This window comes from Danio aesculapii, chromosome 7, assembly GCF_903798145.1.
Source record: "Danio aesculapii chromosome 7, fDanAes4.1, whole genome shotgun sequence".
Taxonomy (NCBI): Eukaryota; Metazoa; Chordata; class Actinopteri; order Cypriniformes; family Danionidae; genus Danio; species Danio aesculapii.
Genome location: NC_079441.1, coordinates 71,466,224 through 71,493,353, shown reverse-complemented (window position 1 = coordinate 71,493,353; position 27,130 = coordinate 71,466,224). Strand labels below are relative to the sequence as shown.

At 36.0% G+C, this 27,130-nt stretch overlaps 1 protein-coding gene across 1 annotated transcript in view; it reads left to right on the top strand.

Annotated features, from left to right (window-relative positions):
- LOC130232510 (sodium/potassium/calcium exchanger 3) overlaps positions 1-27,130 on the top strand; it is a 50,077-nt gene that overhangs the window by 3,310 nt on the left and 19,637 nt on the right. Inside the window, exons 2-6 of the mRNA XM_056462460.1 lie at positions 2,972-3,058; positions 21,807-21,883; positions 24,012-24,086; positions 24,635-24,719; positions 26,216-26,319. Of these exons, the coding sequence (XP_056318435.1) occupies positions 2,972-3,058; positions 21,807-21,883; positions 24,012-24,086; positions 24,635-24,719; positions 26,216-26,319 (428 nt within the window). The remainder of the gene's footprint in view (positions 1-2,971; positions 3,059-21,806; positions 21,884-24,011; positions 24,087-24,634; positions 24,720-26,215; positions 26,320-27,130) is intronic.

The window sequence follows — 27,130 nt, the reverse complement described above, 5'->3', positions numbered from 1 at the left end:
AAATGAATAAATGAATGACGTTGATATTTGGTTGATTTTATGTTGTGTTGGAAGGTGACCAAAATCCAATGCTGAGCCAACATCTTAAACCAACATCATATTGACGTCAAATACTGACATTTATTCGTCACGTATGGCAACCAAAATCCAACGTCTAATAGACATAGTAGTAACGTCCACACAATGTCAAGCTATAACATCATTAGATGTTGATATTTGGTTGTTTTAAGGTTGCGTTGGAAAGTTACCCATCCGACGTTAGATGCTGACGTTGGGGCGATGTTGGATTCTGAGATCAATGTTAATTTTCACCCAAAATCCAACATCCCCATGACTTTGGGGTACAACGTCAATCTAATGTCACATCTTGTGCCTGCTGGGTTATTACACGATGTAAAAAACATCAGATTCGAGCTTTTAAATAGGAAAATGATCAAACCTCTTTGGTCGTTTTTGAGTGAGATGCTAATGGTCTAATCCAATTCAATGACCTATGCTAAGCTAAGCTAAGCTAAAAGTTGGATGTAAATCTGGTATATCTCAATTGTTTAACTCTAGAGAAGCTGTAAAATGAGCCTATTTACAAAAAAGTGGAGGGTTTCTTTAAGTAGTGAGCTGCGTCACTGACAATAGTCCATTGGACAGCTGGTACATAAAGCATGTTTACTGGCTGTTGATTCATCATCTTTGCTTTATCCAGTTTGGCATCTGTTGCTCGTGCTGGAAAAACTCGTGGTCCATCTGTTTCAAGCTCTCTGTTGTTCTTCCTCTGAATTAGAAATATAATTTCAGCATCAACACTGCAGTGCATCTGCAATATTCACATAGCAGGACGGTCGATGTGGAGCCGAGATTATAGTTGATCATCAGAGTTTTACCATATTTTTGCATGTATTTTTAAGGCCTGTGAGTGTAAGAGCATTTTAAGAGAGTTTAAAACCATCGAGCACATGAACTTATAACATTGTGTAGTTTTTAAAAAGATCAATTTATTTGATTACTATATGGTTATTGTGCAATATTATGACTGGAGTGTTATTTTACATTTGATTACATGTTGTTTCCATGCCTGAATACTGTTAGATTTTCCGGAAAGACTTAAAGTACTGTTTATTTCATTTATATCTTTGCTTTATTTTATGCATGTAAGTTGTATATATTATATTATATTATATTATATTATATTATATTATATTATATTATATTATATTATATTATATTATATTATATTATATTATATTATATTATATTATATTATATTAGATTATATTAGATTATACTATATTACATTAGATTAGATTTGATTTATATTATACTATATTATATTAGATTAGATTATATTTATATCATATTATACAATATTAGATTCAATTACATTTATATTATATTATACTATATTATATTAGATTAGATTATTTTAGATTATATTATATTTAGATTATATTATATTTAGATTATATTATTATATTAGATTAGATTTATATTATATTATACAATATTAGATTAGATTAGAATTATATTATATTATATTATATTATATTATATTATATTATATTATATTATATTATATTATATTATATTATATTATATTATTTAAATACCCCTGGCTTTTGTAGATAGGTGACAAGACTTTTGTCAGGCAGTGTATATAAACACACATGCATACATTTGAGTATTTATATATAGATATATTTAATTATATATAGATTTATATAATTATTTATATAGATATGTTTATTTATATATTGATATAAAGTATAAATGTTTATGATACAAATTATATATAATTTTAGTTGTGCAAATAAAATCTGTTTTTATATATCTATTACATGTACATGAGAAATAATACACATCTTATGTCAAAACAAACTTATTCTGAATGTAATTAATTTTGCACTACTAAAAACACATTTTTATATGCAGCCATTTTTGCAATATTTTGAATTATGACATGTTATTATGCTGTATTTTATATATTTAAAATCCAGACATGAATGTGTATGTCATATACAATTGATGTCAGAATTATTAGCCCTCCTGATAATTTTTTTCCCCAATTTCTGTTTAACGGATAGCAGATTTCTTCAACACATTTCTAAACATTATAGTTTTAATAACTTATTTCTAATGACTGATTTATTTTCTCTTTGACATGATGACAGTAAATAATATTAGACTAGATATTCTTCAAGACGCTTCTATACAGCTTAAAGTGACATTTAAAGGCTTAACTAGGTTAATTAGGTTAACTAGGCAGGTTAGAGTAATTAGGTAAGGTATATAATAAGGTATAACGATGGTTTGTTCTGGAGACTAACAAAAAAAAAAAAAATACAGCTTAAAGGGGCTAATAATTTTGACCTTAAAATGGTTTTTAAAAAATTTAAAACTGCTTTTATTCTAGCCGAAATAAACCAAATAAGACTTTCTCCAGAGGACAAAATATTATCAGACATACTGTGAAAATTTCCTTGCTCTGTTAAACATCATTTGGGAAATATAAAAAAAATAAAATAAAAAATGAGGGGCTATTAATTCTGACTTCAACTGTATGTAATTTGTATATATTGCCATGTATTAGTTTTCTATATGCGATATGTGTCCTTAAGTGTGTGTGGCAGATATTTAAATCTCTGACGTGTCCTATATAAGTCTAGTAAAAAGTGAACGCTGTATCTCCAGCACACTGTTGTGTTTTCTTGCTGCCAAGAGAAATCTAAACAGAACCGTTCTGGTTTTACAGCTTGTGTGTCGGGAAGCACACTTGCGTAGAGGAGCTTGAAGTGCCGAATGTTTTTACTCAAGCATACTTGCTCGCAAATACCTTTTTTGGTTTACCTGACGCCTTCGTGTAAATGTTTTCATTGGGATTGTTGACCCGTTGCAATGACAGTTTGGAGATAGAAAAGTCAGCTTTTGTACACATTTGGTTGTTGCAGATGAATTAATTTCTGCTGTCTTTATTTTACAGAGTCTTCATGGCCAGAAACAGACGTTCACAGACGCAGGATCCTCCAGTATGGAAATGATAATCAAACCATTGACACTCCCAGAGCAGGTGGGAACTGAATATGACTGTAATTAAAACATATGACATCGTTTTAGCTTAAGTACCAATTCTCACTGTTAACTAGTGGTTTATTAAGTGCCTTTTATAAAGATATTTATTAGCACTTATAAAGTAGGATCTTAGTTTACATCCCTAATCCTACACTGACAAAAAGGATTCATTGGGTTTACAATTTTTTTTAAAGGGAACTGATTGCAAACAATTTATATGAGCTGAATTTAAATGAACAAATTAAGTTGAACATTATTACATTTCATTTGTTTATTTAAATTCAGCAAATATAAATAGTTTGCAACCAATTACCTTCAAAGAAATTTAGTAAATACAATGAATAATTTTAAACTGAAACTACTACATTAATAACTAACAATAAGCAGCAATTTAGCACCCAAATACCATAGTCAATGGTTTGTTAATAGCAGGAAGTGTACCTTTAAATGAAGTGTGACATTATTTTTAATCTCATAAGAACAATATGTTTGGATATTGCATGGTTTGCTATTTATTGAGTGTTTTCATGGTGATTAACACCAGTGGTTCCCAAAGTGGGGGTCACTTGGTGATTTCCAAAAGTCAAATTCATTTTATTAAACTATTAGAATTACCATATGTTATCCATACCCCACTGAAGAAAACAGATAGTGGTTAATAGTTACATAAAAACACACAGCACACTCTCAGAAATAAAGGTACGGGAGCTGTCACTGGGGCAGTACCTTTTTAAAGGGTATAAATTTGTACCTGAAGGGTTAATAATGGTTCCTCAAAGGTACTTTTTAGGTATATTTGGGTACTAATATGCACCTTTTAGATACCACTGTTGACTATTTGGGTACAAATAAGAATCTTTTAAAAAGGTACTACCTCAGTGACAGCTCCCGTACTTTTATTTCTGTGAGTGCAGTAGCATCAGATGTAGCACATTGATTTTATGGCTCCAGGTTAAACTTTCTGACACCTTTACAGCAAATAAAATTAAAATAAATACAGGCCACAACTGAACATGGAGGATGGTCTTCGAGTGGTGTTCTCCAGAATTAAACGATGAGTAGACTTGGGCCTATTGGTATGTTTGTGCAGTTGTGTGCAAGGTTTATATGAAGAGTTCAGATGCAAAAACTTCTAAATGCTGTCTGAAATGTTCTCCTAAAATGACAAGTTATCTCAACCTCCTGTTTATGTTCAGGTATTTCACTTGAAAGGCAATGAGTAGAACTTATCTGTCTCTATAAATGTAAAATTATTGAGCCTTCCCACAAGAGTTCAGAAGAAAATATCAAATGGCTTTTAGAGGGTTTTGCATCTAAACTCTTCATATATATTTATAACCACCTCAGAGAATATTGGGGGTCAATGGCATTGTTATTTTGGGGGTTGTGGGCTGAATAGTTTGATTTATATAAAATTGCTTTATAGTGAAAGTAAATCTTGTTTTTTTACCCAAAAGGTTACTATAGTTGAAATACAGACTTACACAGTAAATGCATTTGGGCTTTGCGTATATCTCTTGTGGCATGTTTATATATGATGTTTTCCTTAATGTGTTTTTGAACAACTTTTGCATTCAGACGACAGTAGCTATTGTTTCCATCCACCTATTTTATGCGCATTTTGGAATATTTCATAACAAATGCTTTACAGAAACACCCATACACACACACATTTTGAAAATGGGGATAAAATAACGTGTGCACACAACTGAGCAGGATAGACTTTTTATCCAATAAGAAAAACTGTGCATAAACTGTGATGGAAACAGATTTAGCGAATAAACTCCATCCTGTGCATCAGTAAAGCCATGTGATTTTATTTGAGCAGATTATGTGATGATACAAATGTGCATGATGGGACTTCCCAGTATTTGGAGCACATTGTAAATCATCTGAAATGTTGTTTTGCTAATTTCTAAAAGCCCTCAGCCAAAGTCTGTCCTCACAGTGGTTCAGAATTATTATTATTATTATTATTATTATTATTACAGTGGGGAAATAAGTAATGAACACGTCACCATTTTTCTCAGAAAACGCATTTCTAAAGGTGCCATTGACTTTAAATTTTCACCAGATGTTGTTACAACCAAAGAAATCCATATATGAAAAGAAAACTAAACTAATTAGTTTACAAATGAAGTTATGTGTAATTAAATTAAATGACGCAGGACAAAAGTATTAAACACATGAAGAAAGGGAGGTGTAGTTCAACAGTGAAACCCCAGACAGCAGCTGAAATCTCTCAGTAGTTCTTCAGCAACCCTCAGTTCAACATCTACATTAGCAGGAGGATGAAGATGAAACCAGGGTGGACATTTCAGCATTACAATGATCCAAAACACAGCCAAGCAGACTCTCAGACGCTTTCAGAGAAAGAAAATCAAGCTTTAGAATGGCCCAGCCAATCACCTGATACGAATCCAATAGGAAATACAAAATAAAGCTCAGATTTGATAGATGAGACCCACAGAAGCATGCAGATTTTGACACTCTGTTGAAGTCTGTGAGAAACTCACACCTGAGCAATGCATGTGTCTTTATTCTCCATATGAGAGGCGTCTTAAAGCTGCAGCACCAAAAAAAGCCTTTTATATAAAGTGGTAAACAAGTTTCAGTGGTTCAGCACTTTCTCCTTCTGTCCATTGTTATTACACAGAACTCATTTCTCAGATTTCTTTGTTTTGTTTTATTTTTATGTTTGTATTGTTTGGCTTTTTAGCAAAATCTGCTTTAATTCCATGTCAGCAGCTTCTTTAGAATCATTATTACCAGGAAAAAACATGACGTGTTCAATACTTGTTTTCCCTGCAGTATATTAAACTTATTATAACGGTATATGATTTTTTAGCACCAGTTACTTTATTTTTGTTTAAAAATCAGAGCTCTGCTGTCACCAAACATCTTAAAGAAAAGAGGCGTACTGGTTACTCTGCTAAAATAAAAAATAATAATGCATTGAGAATGAAAGCGGTGGAGCAGAAAACATACACTGTCCAGATATATAAACAGAAGTCAGGAACAGACGCTCTCTGGAAAACAGCTCCAGACGTTGAGCTCATACAAATAGCTTTGTTCTTATGGTCGTGGCTCTGCTGCAGTTTGTAAATGCAGACAGAGTACAGAAAAGCGAGATCACAGCATGGTCTGTCGGCTCTAATCTGCGCACAGCAAGCCTTTTAAATAATGACATACACCATGAACTGCGTGACTGAAGCAGTTAGCCGCCAGAGTAAACGCTAGCGAAAGATCAGATTGAGCATTACATTTTGCACTTTTTCCGTCACGTGATGGAAAAACCACCTTTTTTTCTATAGCAGCTCATTGTTTTGATCATGATATACAACACATGGACAGTGAATGTCAAGTGCTAAGTGCTAACAAAACTAGCCTGCTAATAAAGACATTGTTAAGGGTTCTTGTGAAAAAGAAAACACTGTAGCATACTTTTAAAAGGAGTGCTTGATACTTTAATAGAATAAACTTCAGTGTGAACTTTCACACACATTAAGCTACTGAACTTTACGTACTTTAAGTATAAATAACTACTTTATGTACTAATATATTAAAATGCTTTATAGAAGCAGTTAGCCGCCAGAATATACGCTAGCGAAAGATCAAGTTGAGCATTACATTTGAATCTTTTTCCATCACTCTTTTTATAGCAGCTCTGTTTTTATCATGATATACAACAAATGGACGGTGAATGTCTCTTATATGTTACTTAGGCTACATTTCATTGCACCTTTCAGATGATAAATCCACTAGAGGGCGCTGTTTACATTTTTGCATATCTGAAACACAATACCTGTGGTACAATTTAGGGCGCTATCTACATTTTTGCAAATTTTATATTTTTTACTTAAGATGTATGTTTTAGATGACAAATCCACTAGAGGGCGCTGTGTTTTTACAAATCTAAAATGCATTACTTGAGTTACATTTTGTTGTACATTTAAGATTACAAATCCACTAGAGGGCGCTGTGTACATTTTTGCAAATCTAAAATACGATACTTAGGGTACAATTTATTACATAACTAGCCTGCCCTCATCAAATAAAGATATTGTTAAAGGGATAGTTCAAGAAAAAATGAGCATTGTCATCAATGTGAGTATTCTTGTTTTGCACTTTTCCATCAAATGATGGAAAGTCACTTTTTCTATCAGCTCTTTGTTTATATCATGTTATATAACATGGACAGTGAATGTCTCTTATACATTACTTGGGGTACATTTCATTGCACGGTTTAGATAAAAAGAATCCACTAGAGGGCGCTGTTTACATTGTGCAAATCTGAAATATGTTCCTTAGGGTACATTTTATGACACAATTCAGATGACAAATCCTCTAGAGGGCGCTGTCTACATTTTTGCAAATTAAAATATTTTACTTAAGGTACATTTTATTGTATGTTTCAGATGACAAATCCACTAGATGGTGCTGTCTACATTTTTGCAAATCTGAAATTTGATACTTAGGGTACAATTTATTGCGTAACTAGCCTGCGCTCCGCAAATAAAGACATTGTAAAGGGATAGTTCACGCAAAAATTAGCATTGTCATCAATCTGAGTATTCTCGTTTTGCACTTTTTCCATCACATGATGGGAAAGTCACTTTTTTTTCTATAGCAGCTCTTTGTTTATATCATGATATATAACATGGACAGTGAATGTCTCTTATACATTACTTGGGGTACATTTCATTGCACGTTTCAGATAACAAATCCATTAGAGGGCGCTGTTTACATTGTGCAAATCTGAAATATGTTCCTTATGGTACATTTTATGACACAATTCAGATGACAAATCCACTAGAGGGCGTTGTCTACATTTTTACAAATCTGAAATGCATTACTTGAGTTACATTTTGTTGTACATTTAAGATTACAAATCCACTAGAGGGCGGTGTGTACATTTTTGCAAATCTGAAATATTTTGCTTAAGATACATTTTATTGTGTGTTTCAGATGACAAATCCACTAGAGGGTGCTGTCTACATTTTTACAAATCTGAAATGCATTACTTAAGTTACATTTTGTTGTGTTTCAGATGACAAATCCACTATAGGGCGCTGTGCAAATCTGAAATACGTTACTTAGTGTAGGCTACAATTTATTGTGAAACTAGCCTGCGCTTATCAAATAAAGACATTGTTAAAGGCAGAGTTCACCCAAAACTGGACATTCTGTAATCATTTGTTTAAAATCTTGATGAGTGTATTTCTTTGGTTAAACAAAAAATAATATATTTCAATAACTGATCTATATGACAAGTTCCGCCATCTCCTGAACAGGTACAAGAAGGTTGTGTATCTGAAACCCACAATAAAACTTATGCTAAGTAACATATTTCAAATTCGGAAAAAGTATAGAGAGCACCCTCTAGAGGATTTGTTATCGTGGTATAAATTGTACCCTAAGTAACATATTTCAGATTCCCAAAAGTGTAGACAACGCCCTCTAGTGGATTTGTCATTTAAACCTAAAACAAAAAGTACCTCCAGTAACATATTTCAAACTCAGAAAAAAGTGTAGACAGCACCCTCTAGTGGATTTGTTATCAGAAACATGGAATAAATTGTACCCTAAGTAACATATTTCAGATTCTCAAAATTGTAGACAGTGCCCCCTAGTGGATTTTACATCAGAAGTGTTCAACAAAACGCACTCTATAATGTATTTCAGATATTAAATGTAAAAATGTAGAGTGTCCTTAAGTGTACGTCATTGAAACTTACAATAAAATGTACCTGGAGTAATGTATTTCAAATTCGCAAAAATGTAGACAGCACCCTCTAGTGGATTTGTGATCAGAAACATACAAAGAAATGTACTTTAAGTAACTTTTTTCAGATTCCCAAAAATGCAGACAGTGCCCTCTAGAGGATTTGTCATTTGAAACATGCAACAAAAAGGACTTCAAGTAACATATTTCAAATTTGTAAAAACGTTGATGGCGCCCTCTAGTGAATTTGACATCAGAAACTTTTAACAAAATGCACCCTTTAATGTATTTCAGATGTAAAGTGTAAAAATGTAGAGTGCCCTTTAGGGGATTTGTCATTGAAACGCACAACAAAAAGTACCCAGAGTAATCTATTTCAAATTTGCAAAAAAATCTAGACAGTGCCCGCTAGTGAATTTGACATCAGCAACGTTCAACAAAATGCACCCTATAATGTATTTCAGATGTAAAGTTGTACCCTAAGTATCGTATTTCAGATTTGCAAAAATGTAAACAGCACGTGGATTGGTCATCAAAAAATACAATAAAATGAACCTTAAGTAAAATATTCTAGATTTGCAAAAATGTAGACAGCGCCCTCTAGTGGATTTGTCATCTAAGTTGTGTCATAAAATGTACCCTAAGGATCATATTTCAAATTTGCAAAAAAATGCAGACAGCGCCCTCTAGTGGATTTGTCATCAGAAACATACAATGAAATGTACTTTAAGTTTCACATTCCCAAAACTGTAGATAGTGCCCTCTAGAAGATTTGACTTCATCAACGTTCAACAAAATGCACCCTATAATATATTCCAGATGTAAAACATATAAATGTAGTGAGTGCTTTCTAGTGGATTTGTCATCTGAAGCTTACAACCACAAAAAGTACCCTGGGTAACATATTTAAAATTTGCAAAAATGTAGACAGCGCCCTCTAGTGGATTAAGCATCTGAAACATACGCTAAATAGTGTAATTTACATTTCAAAAAAAAAAAATGTAGGCTGAGGCAAGTATTTTCAATGAGCCTAGGCTGATTGTTCATACGAATATTAAGAGCTCTTTGAATGAGAGTGTTTGATTGAAATATATCAAAAGTGTCACCTCATAAGATCTTCTAATTATGTTAAAAGTCCTACCTTCCTGTAAACACAGCAAGAGAGCAAGATTCTCAATGTTCTGTTGATTGTAATTGGCACAGGGTAGATTTGTTGCATCACGTTGAGCTGCTGGAGGAGCAGGTTAAAAAAACGCAATAACTGGGTCATAAAGAGACACACAGACTGACTCACAGAGATACTTACTGAGCACGGAAACAAGTGCAATTGTATGATTGTTACCTTAAAGAGAGATCAGGTCAGTACAAATGATGTGAAGTGACCTATTGCTGTCCAGTTGGTTTCTTCAAATATCACAGTCAATAACTCTTGGCTTTTGTGATAACACTCTTTGATTTGACCACTCATTGGGGAAATTTGATTTGCTATTTTAAAAAGTGTGATAGCTACACAGACAGACAGACAGACAGACAGACAGACGGACGGACGGACGGATAGATAGATAGATAGATAGATAGATAGATAGATAGATAGATAGATAGATAGATAGATAGATAGATAGATAGATAGATAGATAGATAGATAGATAGATAGATAGATAGATAGATAGATAGATAGAAGGATGGATGGATGGATATAGAAAGATAGACTGACAGACATGGATGGATGAATGGATAGATGGATGGATGGATATAGAAAGATAGACTGACAGACATGGATGGATGGATGGATAGATGGATGGATATAGAAAGATAGACTGACAGAGATAGATAGATGGATGGATAGATGGATAGATATAGAAAGATAGACTGACAGACATTTATAGATGGATGGATGGATAGATAGATAAATAGGTGGATGGATGGATGGATGGATATAGAAAGATAGACTGACAGAGATAAATAGATGGATGGATGGATAGATATAGAAAGATAGACTGACAGACATTTATAGATGGATGGATAGATAGATAAATAAATAGATGGATGGATGGATGCATGGATGGATGGATGGATAGATAAATAGATGGATGGATGGATGGATGGATATAGAAAGATAGACTGACAGACATTTATAGATGGATGGATGGATGGATGGATGGATGGATAGATAAATAGATGGATGGATGGATGGATGGATATAGAAAGATTGACTGACAGACATTTATAGATAAATGGATGGATGGATGGATGGATGGATGGATGGATGGATATAGAAAGATAGACTGACAGACATTTATAGATGGATGGATGGATGGATAGAAAGATAGATAAATAGATGGATGGATGGATGGATAGATGGATGGATGGATGGATGGATGGATGGATGGATATAGAAAGATTGACTGACAGACATTTATAGATAAATAGATGGATGGATGGATGGATGGATGGATGGATATAGAAAGATAGACTGACAGACATTTATAGATGGATGGATGGATGGATAGAAAGATAGATAAATAGATGGATGGATGGATGGATGGATGGATGGATGGATAGATGGATGGATGGATAAATAGATGGATGGATGGATGGATGGATATAGAAAGATTGACTGACAGACATTTATAGATAAATAGATGGATGGATGGATGGATGGATGGATATAGAAAGATAGACTGACAGACATTTATAGATGGATGGATGGATGGATAGAAAGATAGATAAATAGATGGATGGATGGATATAGAAAGATAGACTGAAAGACATGGATGGATGGATGGATGGATGGATAGATAGATAAATAGATGGGTAGATGGATGGATGGATGGATATAGAAAGATTGACTGACAGACATTTATAGATGGATGGATGGATAGATGGATAGATAGATAGATAAATAGATGGATGGATGGATGGATGGATGGATATAGAAAGATAGACTGACAGACATAGATAGATGGATGGATGGATAGATAGATAGATAAATAGATGGATGGATGGATGGATGGATATAGAAAGATTGACTGACAGACATTTATAGATGGATGAATGGATGGATAGATAGATAGATAAATAGATGGATGGATGGATGGATGGATATAGAAAGATAGACTGATAGACATAGATAGATGGATGGATGGATGGATGGATAGATAAATAGATGGATGGATGGATGGATAGATAGATAAATAGATGGATGGATGGATGGATATAGAAAGATAGACTGACAGACATAGATAGATGGATGCATGGATGGATGGCCACACATGCAGGTAAATGGAAAGACAGACAGAGAGACAGATATATATATATATATATTAGACAGACAAACGGATATAGAAAGATAGACAGATAGATAGACAGATAGTTTTACTATATACTTTGTGTTGTTTGTATGTATTATATATATTCACCTTATGATTTTATTCATTGTGTATGTAATCTGCAATGCTTTAGCAATACTTGACAAGTCATGACAACAAAGCTCAACTGAAGAACTGCATTGAACAGATTGACTACTGCTGAAATCTCACATTCATGTCTCTGAGAGTTGAGCATGGTTATGTTAAAGGTGCAGCTCTTCAGTAATTAGAGAGGATTATGTAATGAGTCTGAGATCAATTTCCTCTTCTGTCTCTCTGTCACCCGCACCATTGTTCCCGTGCTTCTGAAAGGCCGAGACGGCAGAGCCCGTCTTCAGACCACGGTTCTTTGAGGTTTGTGTTGCTTGGCAACTGAATGCTAAATTTTGGGAAAGCGTGTGTTTGTGGAGAGCGGGAGAGAGCGAGAGTGCAGATGAAAAACAGACAGAGAGAGAGAGAGAGAGAGAGAAAGGTGGGAGGAAATAAACAATGAGAAGCAAAGGGAAGGTGCTATATTTAGACCCGTCAGTAATCAGTGCACATGATGTTCTTTACGTTGGCCAAATATCGTGTGTACATTTCAAAAGAGTAGGCGGATGGAAAACCCCTCAGAAAGACAAACCCCCGCTCGCTGCAATAAATACAACAGAAAAACATCATCAAGTAACATTATGAGGGTTTGGTAATCAGAGACAGTGAGGTAAAGCTCTTCTGACGGGATGCAGAAAGGTCAACGGGTTGAAGCAGAAGTCAGTGTTTGACAGGTGAAGAAGACTCAATGTGAATGCTGTCTATCCACTGCATATCAAATGTGCTGTATTTGGGGAAAGTGGCAGTAATTAACCCAAATTAATCTATATTGTTTGGTTACAAATCTTTATGTGTTCAGTTGAAGTCAACATTATTAGCCCACGTGTGAATTACATTTTTAAAAATATTACCCAAGTGGGCGATGCAGTGGCGCAGGTAGTGCTGTCGCCTCACTGCAAGAAGGTCGCTGGTTCGAGCCTCGGCTGGGTCAGTTGGCATTTCTGTGTGTAGTTTGTATGTTCTCCCTGTGTTCACATGGGTTTGCTCCGGGTGCTCTGGTTTCCCCCACAGTCCAAAGACATGCGGTACAGGTGAATTGGGTAGGCTAAATTGTCCGTAGTGTATGTGTGTGAATGAGTGTGTATGTGTTTCCCAGTGATGGGTTGCTGGAAGGGCATCCGCTGCATAAAACAAATGCTGGATGAGTTGGCGGTTCATTCCGCTGTGGCGACCCCAGATTAATAAAGGGACTAAGCCGAAAAGAAAATGAATGAATGAATGAATGAATGAATGAATGAATGAATGAATATTTCCCAAGTGATGTTTATGGACCAAGGACATTTTCACAGTAATTCCTATAATATTTTTTTTCTTCTTAAAAAAAAGTATATATTTTTTCTTTGCTTAGCTGGGAAAAAAACATTTTTTAAACAATTTTAAGATCAATATTATTAGAAATCATTCATTCAATTTCCTTGTTTATCAGGGCTCACCACAAAATGAACCGCCAACTATTCCAGCATATGTTTTACACAGCAGATGCCCTTCCCGCTGCAACCCAGTTAGTTTATTAAATTCCCCTATAGCGCATGTGTTTGGACTGTAGGGGAAACCTGAGCACCCAGAGGAAACCCACACCAACACAGGGAGAACATGCAAACTCCACACAGAAATGCCAACTGACCCAGCTGAGACTTGAACCAGTGACCTTCAAGCTGTGAGTGTTAACCACTGAGCCACCATAATGCCTATTAGAATTAAGTAATATATATTTTTCCGACTGACTTTTGAACAAACCACTGTTCTCTAATGACTTGCCTAATTGACCTAACTTGTCTAGTTAACCTAATTACTGCTTATTAAGCCTTTAAATTGCACTTTAAGCTGAATACTTCATCTTGCAAAAGGAAATAATTAGAAAATATTATGCAGTGACATCATTGAAAAGACAAAATAAATTGGTTATTAAAATTATTCTGTTTAATTAAAATGTGTTGGGGAAAAACTTCCTTCCATTAAGCAGCACTTAGGAATATTTGTAAAATAATTAAATAATATTAAATAATAATTTCATAATTTTGATTTCGGCGGCACAGTGGCTCAGTGGTTAGCACTGCCACCTCACAGCAAGAAGGTCACTGGTTCAAGTCCCGGCTGAGTCAGTTGACGTTTCTGTGTGGAGTTTGCATGTTCTCCCCGTGTTGGCGTGGGTTTCGTCCGGGTGCTCCGGCTTCCCCCGCAGTCCAAACACATGCGCTAAATTGGCAGTAGTATATGAGTGTGTGTGTGAATGAGTGTGTGTGGGTGCTTCCCATTACTGGGTTGCGGTTGGAAGGGCATCTGCTGTGTAAAACAGATGCTAGGAAAGTTGGCGGTTCATTCCGTTGTGGCGACCCCTGACAAGTCAGGAACTAAGCCGAATAAAATTGAATGAATGAATGAATGAACCTGGAGCTCAACACGCTCAAAACAGTGGAGATGATAGTGGACTTCAGGAGAAACCCCCCTGCTCTCCCCCCACTGAGCATCATGGACAGCATTGTGGCAGCAGTGGAGTCATTTAGGTTCCTGGGCACCACCATCTCTCAGGACCTGAAATGGGACACTCACATTGACTCCATTGTCAAATAAATCTCAACAGAGGCTGTACTTTCTTCGTCAGCTGAGGAAGTTTAACCTCCCAAAGGAGCTTCTGAAACAGTTCTACACCTCCATCATTGAATCAGTCATCTGCACATCAATAACTGTCTGGTTTAGCTCAGCTACTAAATACGACCTCCAAAGACTACGTCGAATAGTTCGGACTGCTGAGCGAATCACTGGTACAACCCTTCCTACTCCCCAAGAACTGTACTTATCCAGAGCGAGCAGAAGGGCTGCCAAAATCACTCTGGACCCCTCACACCCAGCACACTGCCTCTTTGAACTTTTACCTTCTGGTCGACGCTACAGAGCACTGCGCACCAGAACAGCCCGACACAGAAACAGTTTCTTCCCTCAGGCAATCCATCTCATGAACACTTGATGATAATAATTGTGGAACCAACATCACTACTTGCTATACACTTTTATACACATATACACTTATTTAACAACACACTTTACATGCCAATTTGCACATAACAGCTGCACATATAACGTTGTATATAGTATTTATATAATACAAGTAGTTTACTTGTATTTTTTAGAATATATTTATTCTCTGTTTTTTGTCCTGTCTCTGTAATCCTGTTGCACTGTAGAAGCTCTGTCACCAAAACAAATTCCTCGTATGTGTGAACATACCTGGCAATAAAGCTCTTTCTTTCTGATTCTGAATGAACTGTCGATGTATATTTTTTTTCAACATGTTTTTATATAAATAAACAAATTATACGTAAATGTAATAGAAATGTGTTGTGTGATGTGATCACGAAGGCGAAAATGCAGAAATGATTGCAAACAAACCTGGAGGAAGCATCATAATACTGTGTAGATCCGCAGACTTTTCCTCCATGTCTCTTTCACTTTACCATGTTACTGCAGTGTTTTTACTGACACAGACATGATGAATGCCATAGTGGAAGACTTAAAAATGTAAGAATGCTAGTCTTTTTATCAGGACAACAGTTAATTAGCAGTTTATTCAGTTTAAATATGGAGGTTTTTCTTATGAAACCACATGCCTTTTTTTTTCTACAGGAGACCTTCATTAACCCACGTGAATGACTTTTATTATAGATCAGGGGTGTCAAACTCAGTTCTTGGAGGGCCCCAGCTCTGCACCTTTTAGTTCCAACCCTGCTTCAACACTGTAGGTTTCAAACAAGCCTGAAGGACTCAATTAGTTTGATCAGGTGTGTTTAATTAGGGTTAAAGCTAAACTGTTTAGAGCTGCGGCCCTCCAGGAACTGAGTTTAACATCACTGTTATAGATAAATGCCCTTTAATAACATTAGTGTTCTGCAGAAATATCAGGTTTGGTTCAACATGGTACTAAATGATGACAGAATATCTTCATTTCTCTAAAACCAACCCAGCATCATGTTTAAAGACCTATTATGCTCCATTATACGTTATGCAAAATAAGTCTCTGATGTCCCTAGTCTGTGTATGTGAAGTTTCAGCTCAAAATACCACACAGATAATGTTTAATAGCTCTCTGAAACTGATCCTTTTAGGCTTTGATCCTAATTGTGGTGTTTTGGTGACTGTCGCTTTAAATGCAAATGAGATTGTGCTCTGTTCAAAAGAGGGCGGAGCTACAAATGCCCTTGTGCCAGTATAGAGGCAGATTTAAAAACTACACTGACGTCCTATGCTAATGAGGGTGAGATGGTCACTAGTGGGTGGGGCTTTCCCCCTCTGATGACACGTACAAAGGGGAGAATGTCAATCAAAGTGTTTCTGCAGACTGTTTTTATCAGGTGTGATAATAAATAATAACATTAATACACTTTTACCATTAGAAGCTGGTTATATTCACACACTGTTACCACACAAGTGTGTTTAAACCGCTTATAAAAGTGATTTTTGCTTAATAGCTCACCTTTAACTTACCTTTTCATCAGCCTTTTGACTGGAAGTGTTGAAATGATATTAAAACTGGAGGCACTCCTTTAGCTGATTGTGTGTGTGTGTGTGTGTGTGTGTGTGTGTGTGTGTGTGTGTGTGTGTGTGTGTGTGTGCGTGTGTGTGTGTGTGTGTGTGTGTGTGTGTGTGTGTGTGTGTGTGTGTGTGTGTGTGTGTGTGCCATTTTCTCACATCAATCTGACATAGGCTTTATTTTTGGCATTTTTGCACCTCATTGTGTGTTTCTCACCCTCTCCCACATATGAAGGAAAGCTTTGCGACACGTTTCTCATCGAGATACCTGATATCAGATGGCCATTTATTCGCACTCGCTTTTCTCTTCTTTCCGCCGTCTGACAGCATTCACAGGTCAGATGTATAAGATAGAGCCGGGGCACACATTGAGGCACAATAATCATGTTTCAATCGAAGCAGCATTTGTTGTGTATGTGTTTTACTGTCTTTAGTGTTCAATTCAGCAGGAAAGTGCATTGAATTGTACATATACAGTTGAGCTCAAAATTATGCCCTTCATCATTTTCCAAATGGTGTTTAACAGATTCAGGAATTCTTCACAGTATTCGCTATAATATTTTTTCTTCTAGAGAAAGTCTTATTTGTTTTATTTCAGCTAGAATAAAAGCAGTTTATAATTTTTTAACACCATTTTAAGGTCAATATTATTAACCCCCTTAAGCAATATTTATTTATTGATTTTCTACAGCATGGGTTGCCAAACTTTACAGCTCGTGACCCCCAAAATAACAATTCCAGTGACTCACGAGATAGTTATAAACATACAAACATTGCACACGACGGTGCACACACACACCAGTGGGGACTATATAAATGAGCATATTGACAACACACAGTAAAAGTGCAACAGTCTAACAACCATATATTTTTATAGTCATTATTCATTTAATATTAACCTCATTTAATGAGTATGGTGGGCAATATTGACAGCACAAGAGTATTCTTGGTTTATTTTTGGAGACCACCACTTGGAGGTCATCCTCTATGTTCAGTCTTGGCCTTTATTTTTAATGTACGTGAGTGCCGTAAAGATGTCAAAGTTTAACATTGTGCCGCAAAATCAATCTGCTGCAACTAACACCATTGCTGTGTCACTAATCTAGCGTAATAACCCCAGAGGTCGCAATCCAATAGAAAAACAATTGAAAGGCTGATGGCTTTTTAATTGCATGTTGTTGTTTTTATTAAATAGGATTTTTATCTTCTTCAGGCTGATGGATAAAATATGGTATTTCTAATAGTTTAATAACATATAGGATATTTTTAGAAATCACCAAGCGACCCCCTCCTTTCCCCTCATTTTCTTGCAAACCCCCAGTGGGTCCCGACCCCCACTTTGGGAACCACTGGACTATAGCAAACCACTGTTATACAATGACTTGCATAATTACCCTAACTTCCCTAATTAACCTAGTAAAGTCATCATGGCAAAGATAAAAGAAATCAGTTATTAGAAATGAGTTATTAACACTATTATGTTTAGAAATGTGTTAAAGAAATCTCTCTGTTAAACAGAAATTGGGGAAAAATATACAGGTTGCTAATAATTCAGGAGGGCTAATAATTCTGACTTCAACTATATGCTGCTTGTTCAAAGTACTTCATTAAAATGAGCTGAATCAACACAATTCTTGAGTTTATTTCGGGACAACTTAAATGTTTCATGGTCAATCCACCTAAATTTGTAAAAAGAATTAAGTTTGTGTTGAGTCAACATGAAGGAATTATGTGAAACCCAGTATGTTTTATTTTTGGGGGGACAACATAATTGTTTTATGTTCAAACCACTTAAAATCGTAAAATTAACTTAATCAATTTGTGTTTGGACAACCTGAATGACTTGTGCAGAAGCCTGCGTTTTTTTTTTTTTATATAGTGTTGGCAGGTTTTTGCCAACAGTGAGTGCATGTTGCGTTGACTAAAACAGGGGTTCCCAAACTTTTCAGTCCACGATCCTCAAAATAACAATGCCAGTGACTCACGAACCCCACTAATTTCAGAGGTGGATATAAACATACAAATGTTGAATGCAATGGCTCACACGCACACCAATATGCCTTCATAAACATGAGCATATTGACGACACAAAAAAGTGCAACAGTCTAGCAAATATATAATTTTTAATAGTCATTTATTCATTTGTTTAATTTAATATTAACCTCATTTAATGAGAATGGTGGACAATGTTTACAGCACAAGACTGTTCTTGGTTTATTTTTGGAGACCACCACTTGGAGATCATCCTCTATGGACAGTCGCCTGTATTTATTCTTAATGTATTTGAGGGCCATAAAGGTGTCAGGAAGTTTAGGCTGGTGCTGTGAATTCAATCTGTTGCAAATGACGCTATTGCTGTGTTGTTAATCTAGCGTAATAACCCCAGGGGTCGCAATCCAAGAGAAAAAAATTGAAAGGCTGATGGATAAAATATGGTATTTATAATAGTTTATTAACATATATGATATTTTTGGAAATCACCAAGTGACCCCCCCCCCTCCTCCCCCCTCATTGTCTTGCAACCCCCCTCCAGTGGGTCCCGACCCCCACTTTGGGGACCACTGGTCTACAGAACAAACCACTGTTATACAATGACTTGCATAATTAATCCAACTTAACCTAATTAACCTAGTTAAGCCTTTTAAATATCACTTTAATCTGAATACTAGTGTCTTGTAAAATATCTAGTCAAATATTATGTGCTGTCACTGAAAGAAATCAGTTATTAGAAATGAGTTATTAAAACTATTATGTTAAGATATGTATATTATATATATATATATATATATATATATATATATATATATATATATATATATATATATATATATATATATATATATATATATATATATATATATATATATATATACACACACAGGGGGGTTAACAATTCTGACTTCAACGGGTTTTTCCAACAGTGAGTCTATGTTGTATTAACTAAAACATGAGGCATGGACTGAAGAAAAAAAAAAGAAAATCCCAGAAAAACAGTTAAAAAAAAACACCAAAGTTCCTATTTTCCTAGCATTATCCACTATTTAGCTTGCTCCACTTGCTCCGCCATCTGATTTACACACTTTCCTATTTTTCTTGGAGTCAAACACATCTCATATGCGCGTCTTTCTCACAGAACCTCCAGTCTTTCCCCCTGGGAGAGAGAAGTGGAGTATTTTTAGCCGTTGCACTTCTGCGCTGCTTGTCATCTCCTCGTCCCTCCTTCTTTTCCATATTTCCTAAATCAAGTCCATGGGAAAGATGAATCCTCCACCCAGTCTCTCTGTTGCCATTGGCTTCCTGCCGCTGCCCGTCAACCAGTTGCTGCCCAGGGGGAGGCGTCGCCATGGTAACTGGCTTCGCTGAGGCGACTCGTCAGGGCGTTGATTGGATGCTGGTTTTTCAGCGCGATTTACATAGAGAGAGAGAGAGAGAGAGAGAGAGAGAGAGAGAAAGAGAGAGAGCAGACCCTATGACACTGATAAAGACAGAGGGAGAGAAGGCAACATGAAAGATGAGAGCTGAGGAGAAAGAAAGAAAGATAGAAAGAAAGAAAGATAGAAAATAAATGAAGAAACAATGACTGAGAGATAGATAATGAATAAAAAAGAATGAATAAAAGAAAGATACAAAATAAAAAAGATTAAAAAGAGAGAAAAAAGATTAAAATTAAAGAAACAAAATAAAAGCTCCCCATGCTTTCTTTTCAATACTCTCCACTGTCCTATCTAATAAAGGTGAAAAACCCAGAACAAAGAAAGAAAAACAAAGAAAAGAAAAATAAAAAGAAAGAAGAAAGAAAAGAGAAAAAATAAAGATAAAACTAGAAGAAAGAAAATAAAAGAAAGAAGGATTAAAAGAAAAAATAAAGAAAGAGAAAGTAAGATAGAAAGAGAAAATAAATTAAGAATAAAAGAAAGAAAGGAAAGAAAGAAAGAAAGAAAGAAAAAGAAAAGAGAGAAAATACTAGATAAAAAGAAAAAATCAAGAAAGAGAAAAAATGAAGAGAAAAAGAAAATTAAAGAAATATTAAAACATAAAATAAAAGATAAAAAATAAAAGATAAAGATAAAATTAACAAAAGATAAAAAGAAGAAAGAACGAAAGAAATAATGAATGAAAGAAAGGGAAAAAATAAATGAAGAGTGAAAGACAGATAGAAAATATAAAAGATGTCTGCGCCAGTGGTTCTGTGGTTAGTGGGTTGACACATGCACTCCGCTGCTCAAGGCGACCCAAGTTCAATTCCCACCTTGGGGTCCTATGCTGATCCTTTCCCTCTCTCTGCTCCCCAATAATTTCCTGTCAATACTCTCTACTGTCCTGACTGTTAAAGGTGTAAAAGAAAAAATAATAAAGAAAAGAAAAAATAAAGATGAAAATAGAAGAAAGAAAATAAAAGAAAGAAGGATTAAAAGAAAAAATAAAGAAAGAGAAGTAAGATAAAAAGAGAAAAAGAAAGAAAGAAAGAAAGAAAGAAAGAAAGAAAGAAAGAAAGAAAGAAAGAAAGAAAAAAGGAGTGTGTGTCAGTGTGGTCCTGATATTCATCATCATATGAGGACCAAAAAAACAATTGTAGCAATACAAGTCATTTTTAACCTTGTGGGGACATTTTGTTTGGTCCCTACGAGAAAAACGGCTCATATATCAGAATGAAGAATGAAGTTTTAACATGTACCGGTTACTGTGAGAGTTGTGTTCAGGGGTAGAAGGACACAATATAGTCCACTCTGTACAGTAGAAACATCATTATGTCTATAGAGAGTCTCCATAAAGCATGAAACGAGTGTGTGAGTGTGTGTTTACATGCATGAGTGTGGAACATAGCAGTTTCATTAGCATGGTAATGAGCTGCTATAAATAGAGTTGAGTTCTCTCATTATTAAAGTTCATATTCATGTCTGTCGATCTCTGCGATGGCCTAACCTCTGCTGTCAGGAATGCAGCCTGTCTGTCACACATTCGGGGGAATTGGTTTTGATAAAAATCCAAAAAGTCTAATTCCTGATTCCATGTCCATATTCTGTCTGTCCTCCCATTAGCAATTCATGAGTTCCCTGAGGACATCTTTACCAAAGAGCAACGGAAGAGAGGAGCGATACTACTGCACGTGCTGTGTGTGAGTCTATCTATCTATCTATCTATCTATCTATCTATCTATCTGTCTATCTGTCTATCTGTCTATCTGTCTATCTGTCTATCTATCTATCTATCTATCTATCTATCTATCTATCTATCTATCTATCTATCTATCTATCTATCTGTCTGTCTATCTGTCTATCTGTCTCTATCTGTCTATCTGTCTATCTGTCTATCTGTCTATCTATCTATCTATCTATCTATCTATCTATCTGTCTGTCTGTCTGTCTGTCTGTCTGTCTGTCTGTCTGTCTGTCTGTCTGTCTGTCTGTCTGTCTGTCTGTCTGTCTGTCTGTCTGTCTGTCTGTCTGTCTGTCTGTCTGTCTGTCTGTCTATCTATCTATCTATCTATCTATCTATCTATCTATCTATCTATCTATCTATCTATCTATCTATCTATCTATCTATCTATCTATCTATCTATCTATCTATCTATCTATCTATCTATCTATCTATCTATCTATCTATCTATCTATCTACAATATCCATCCATCCATCCATTTTGGTTCTTGCAGCAGATTTCAAAAGCAGTTTTAACAGTAAATTATTTACCACTGTAATGTTGCCGTTCCTTTTCCCAACACTTCAAAGACGTTTAAAGACTGAAGACACCAAGTGATGAAGTGTTTCAGGTGTAATTTTGTCCCATTCTTCCTGCAAACAAGTCTTAAGGTGGGCAACAGTCCGGGGTTTTCATTGAAGCATTTTGCACTTCAAAACGCACCACACATACTCTATTGTAGACAGGTCGGGACTGCAGACAGGCCAGTCAAGCACATATATCCGCTTCCTCCGCAGCCTTTGAAATGTGTGCAGAATGTGGCTTTGCATTGTCTTGTTGAAATATGCATGGGTGTCCCTGGAAAAGAAGGCAGCATATTGTGCTGCAAAATCTCTCTGTACTTTTCAGCATTAATAGTGCATCACAGAAGTGCAAGTTACCTTTGTCAAGGGCACTGACACAACCCCACACCAAGAAAGACCCTGGCTTTTGGAATATTGCTGGTAACAGTCTGGACGATCCTTTTCTTTTTGGTCTGGAGCACACGGCGTCCATTTCTCTCAAAAGAATATCTGAAATACTGATTCATCTGAAGGGGTGACATGGTGGCTCAGTGGTTAGCACTGTCGTCTTACAGCAAGAAGGTCGCTGGTTCGAGTCCTGGCTGGGTCAGTTGGAAGGGCTTCTGCTGTGTAAAACATATGCTAAATAATTTGGCGGTTCATTCCGCTGTGGTGACCCCTTATGAATAAAGGGACTAAGTCAAGGAAAAATGAATGAATGAATGATTCATCTGATTATAGTACATGTTTCCACTGTGTGATGGTCCATCCCAGATGCATCCGAGCCCAGAGAAGTCGACGGCGCTTCTGGACACTGTTAACATAGGGCTTCCTTTTGGCACAGTACAGTTTTCACTGGCATTTGTGGATGTAACTATGTATTGTGATACTTGACAAAGGTTTGCAGCAGTAGTCCTGAGCTCATGTGGTGATATCGCCTGTAGATGAATGAGGATTCTTGATGCAGAGCCACCTGAGGGATTTGTTTAGCTTTTGGTTGTTTAGCTTAGGCTTGCGCCCTTGTCCTTTACGCACTGAAATTTCTCCAGATTCCTTGAATCTTTTAATGATGTCCTGCACTGTTGAAGCTGAAATACCCAAATGACTTCCTCTCTTTCTTTGAGGAACATTGTTTTTAAACATTTCAATCATTTTCTCAAGTATTTGTTGGCAAACTGGTCATCCTCGGCCCATCTTTGCTCCTAAAGGACTAGACCTTTCTTGGATGCTGCTTCACATCACATCATTATTTGATCAATTTCTCATCAACTGATCCTGTCCAAACTTTTTTGGATTGTGTTGCAGGTCTAAATGACAGGATAGGATGTATATTTACATATGAAATGAAGTTGACCAGAAAAACATGTCCTATTTGTATTATTGTGAAATATTGTGTATATTGTCAATGAAATACAAGCCAAAGTAAATTTGTAAATCACTACTACCTTTTTTTTTATTTGTGTCTTCCATACTGCTCCAACTTTTTCTGATTTGGAGTTGTATGTAGCTACCTGTATAATAATCCATCTGTCCTCTGGTCGCAGGCGATCTACATGTTCTACGCTCTGGCGATTGTTTGCGATGATTATTTCGTGCCGTCCCTGGAGAAGATCTCAGAGGTGAGTCTCAGAGCCGCCTGTCTTCATTTCACCCGACAGATCATTACTTCTGCTATCCATCATAAGATGAAGCGATGACAGCCTTGTTTCCCAGCTCTCCCAGGAGTCCGCACTGATGCTGTGTGCATGAACTCTGGGTAAAGTGTTAATTGATGCATCCACATTGGAAAGTGTGCATCCTTCAGGGAAATTTCCTTTTGTTCGTGTCCCTTTAGGAACTGGGATTTGCTGATTATTTGTACATCAATCCTAGTCAATTCATAACCAATATAAAAGAGATCACCAGAACATAGGGACTAACACAAAATCATATGTTTATATATAATGTTTATCTTCACACACATAAAATCGATGTTTTTTGCACCTGGCCATCCATTGTGACTTGCATGCAAACTGAAGGATGAACTGAATGTTATATTTTTGCAGATGTAATCGCATGCTAAATTATGATTCGCATGCACCGTTAAAGAGACCATTGTGAGTTGCACATCATTGCTTGTAACTCATGATTAATAGTGATTAATTGTCTACATGATGCTCTTCATCAGAATCTGCAGCTGAGTGAAGATGTGGCCGGAGCGACTTTCATGGCTGCAGGAAGTTCAGCTCCTGAATTGTTTACTTCCTTAATTGGTCAGTTCATCTTTAAACTTACACTTGATTGGTTATCATTTCATAAGATATAAGATGTGAGCATATGAGAGGAAATTTGATAACACTTTAAAACAATGGTCCTGGTGACATGGTGGCGCAGTGGGTAGTGCTATCGCCTCACAGCAAGAAGGTTGCTAATTCGAGCCTAGGCTGGGTCTGGTGGCATTTCTGTGTGGAGCTTGCATGTACTCCCCATGTTGGCGTGGGTTTCCTCCGGGTGCTCTGGTTTCCCCGACAAGTCCAAAGACATGCGCTATAGGTCAATTGAAGAAGCTAAATTGTCAGCAGAGTGTGTATGTTAATGAGTGTGTATGGATGTTTCCTAGTGATGGGTTGCAGCTGGAAGGGCATCCGCTGCGTAAAACATATGCTGGATAAGTTGGCGGTTCATTCCGTTGTGGCGACCTCAGATTAATAAAGGGACTAAGCCAAAAAGAAAATGAATGAATGAATAATGGTCCATTAGTTATTGTTAATTAATGTACAAGTATGAATTGGTATGTTATTGTATCTATACTGTACTATATATACTAATATAATGTATTGGTATGAATTAATATTTAGTTAATGTATTAGTAGGAAGGATGAAGTATGAATAATCTTGTTAAGCATTGATAAATCATAGTTTAATACATACATTTAATAATGCATTATTAAAATCCAAAATGTGCTTGTTAACATTACAACCAAGTTAATAAGCCACTTGAAAGATCAAGATCCCATAATGCAGTTCAAACGCGTAACAAATTAGATAATTAAAAGATAAATAATTTCTTGGAGTGTGTAATCAAAGCTCTTTAGTTTCTAAACATAATGCAATGCAATACTGTGATTATTACAAATAAACTCTCCTCTAAGTATGAGATTTTATGTTTTAGAGGCCTGGGAGGATCTTTGCACATCTAAGGAACAGTGAAAGTAAAGGTTCTGGAAATAAACGTTGCTCAAAAGGCTGATGATCAAATTTCATACTCACATTTAAATGTTATGTATAAATGAATAAGTAAACATCAGTTTCTTCATTTCAGTAAGTGGATAAATAATAGCAATTACTAGCTAAAGTCAAGCCCGAAATTATTCTCAAGGTAAATTTATTAAAGTTTTTTTTTGACCGGAAATGACACAGACTTCTCTCAAATATAATAAGAACAAAACCTTTACATCAGAATCTGCCAGTGATATGAATAATTTCAGGTTGAAACTGTATATATTATGTTATTCTGATGTTTATTAAAATCAATGAAGTGGTCACAGCAAAAACACACATAAGCAATGAGCTGAAAGTGAATGCTTATATGGTTAAACTAATAGATCTGTTTACAGGAGGCATGAATAAAATGGTATAAAACATGTTTTTCTTGGAAATTTGGAGGCTTTAAATTCTTATTTTTATCATTTATACCACAGAATGGTTAAATAATTGAGTGTGTGATCATATCTAACATGTTGCCTTTGTTCATGTGCTTGACTGGCAGGTGTGTTTATCACAAAGGGAGATGTTGGCGTTGGCACTATTGTTGGATCGGCCGTCTTCAATATACTGGTCATTATTGGTGTGTGCGGCATCTTTGCCCGTCAGGTAGATATACTGATCCTACCATACACATATCATCATGCACATGTCTCTCAGCTTAGATTTTAGCAGAATCATAAAAATTTGACAGATAAATAAATTTGACTATTAAAGTTTAAAGTCATCATAAAATGGATTAGATTAGATCGGGAAAGGGCGAAATTAATACTGGAGGGCCGGTGTCCCTGCAGACTTTTGCTCCAACACTAGTCAAACACACCTGAACACTCTAATCAGTGTCTTCAAGATCACTAGAAAGCTGCAGGCAGGTGTGTTTGATTAGGGTTGGTGCAAAAGTCTGCAGGGACACCGGCCCTCCAAGATCAAGTTTGCCCATCCCTGGATTAGTTTGCCCATCGTAATGCACATCCCCTTTAAACAGTACTGAATTGAGAAATAAAGGCATGATTTAATTCTTTGGGAACTGATCGGGTTGTTGAAAGACAACAAAATGTAATGTTGAAAATGTTGAAAGTAACAAAATGAAGGAAAATTGATGAATGGACGAATTCAGAGCAACATGAGACACACACAGATAGCCCCGCCCTACAAAATTGATAGCCCCTCCCTAAAGGACTGATAGCCCTGCCCTAAATGACTGTTAACCACGCCCTAAGAGACTGATTAGCATGCCCTAAAGGACTGATAGCCCCTCCCTAAAGTACTGATAACCCCACCCTACATAACTGATATCCCCACCGATAACCATGCCCTAAATGACTGATAGCCCTGCCCTAAATGACTGATAACCATGCCCTAAAGGACTGATAGCCGTGCCCTAAATGACTGATAACCACGCCCTAAAGGACTGATAGCC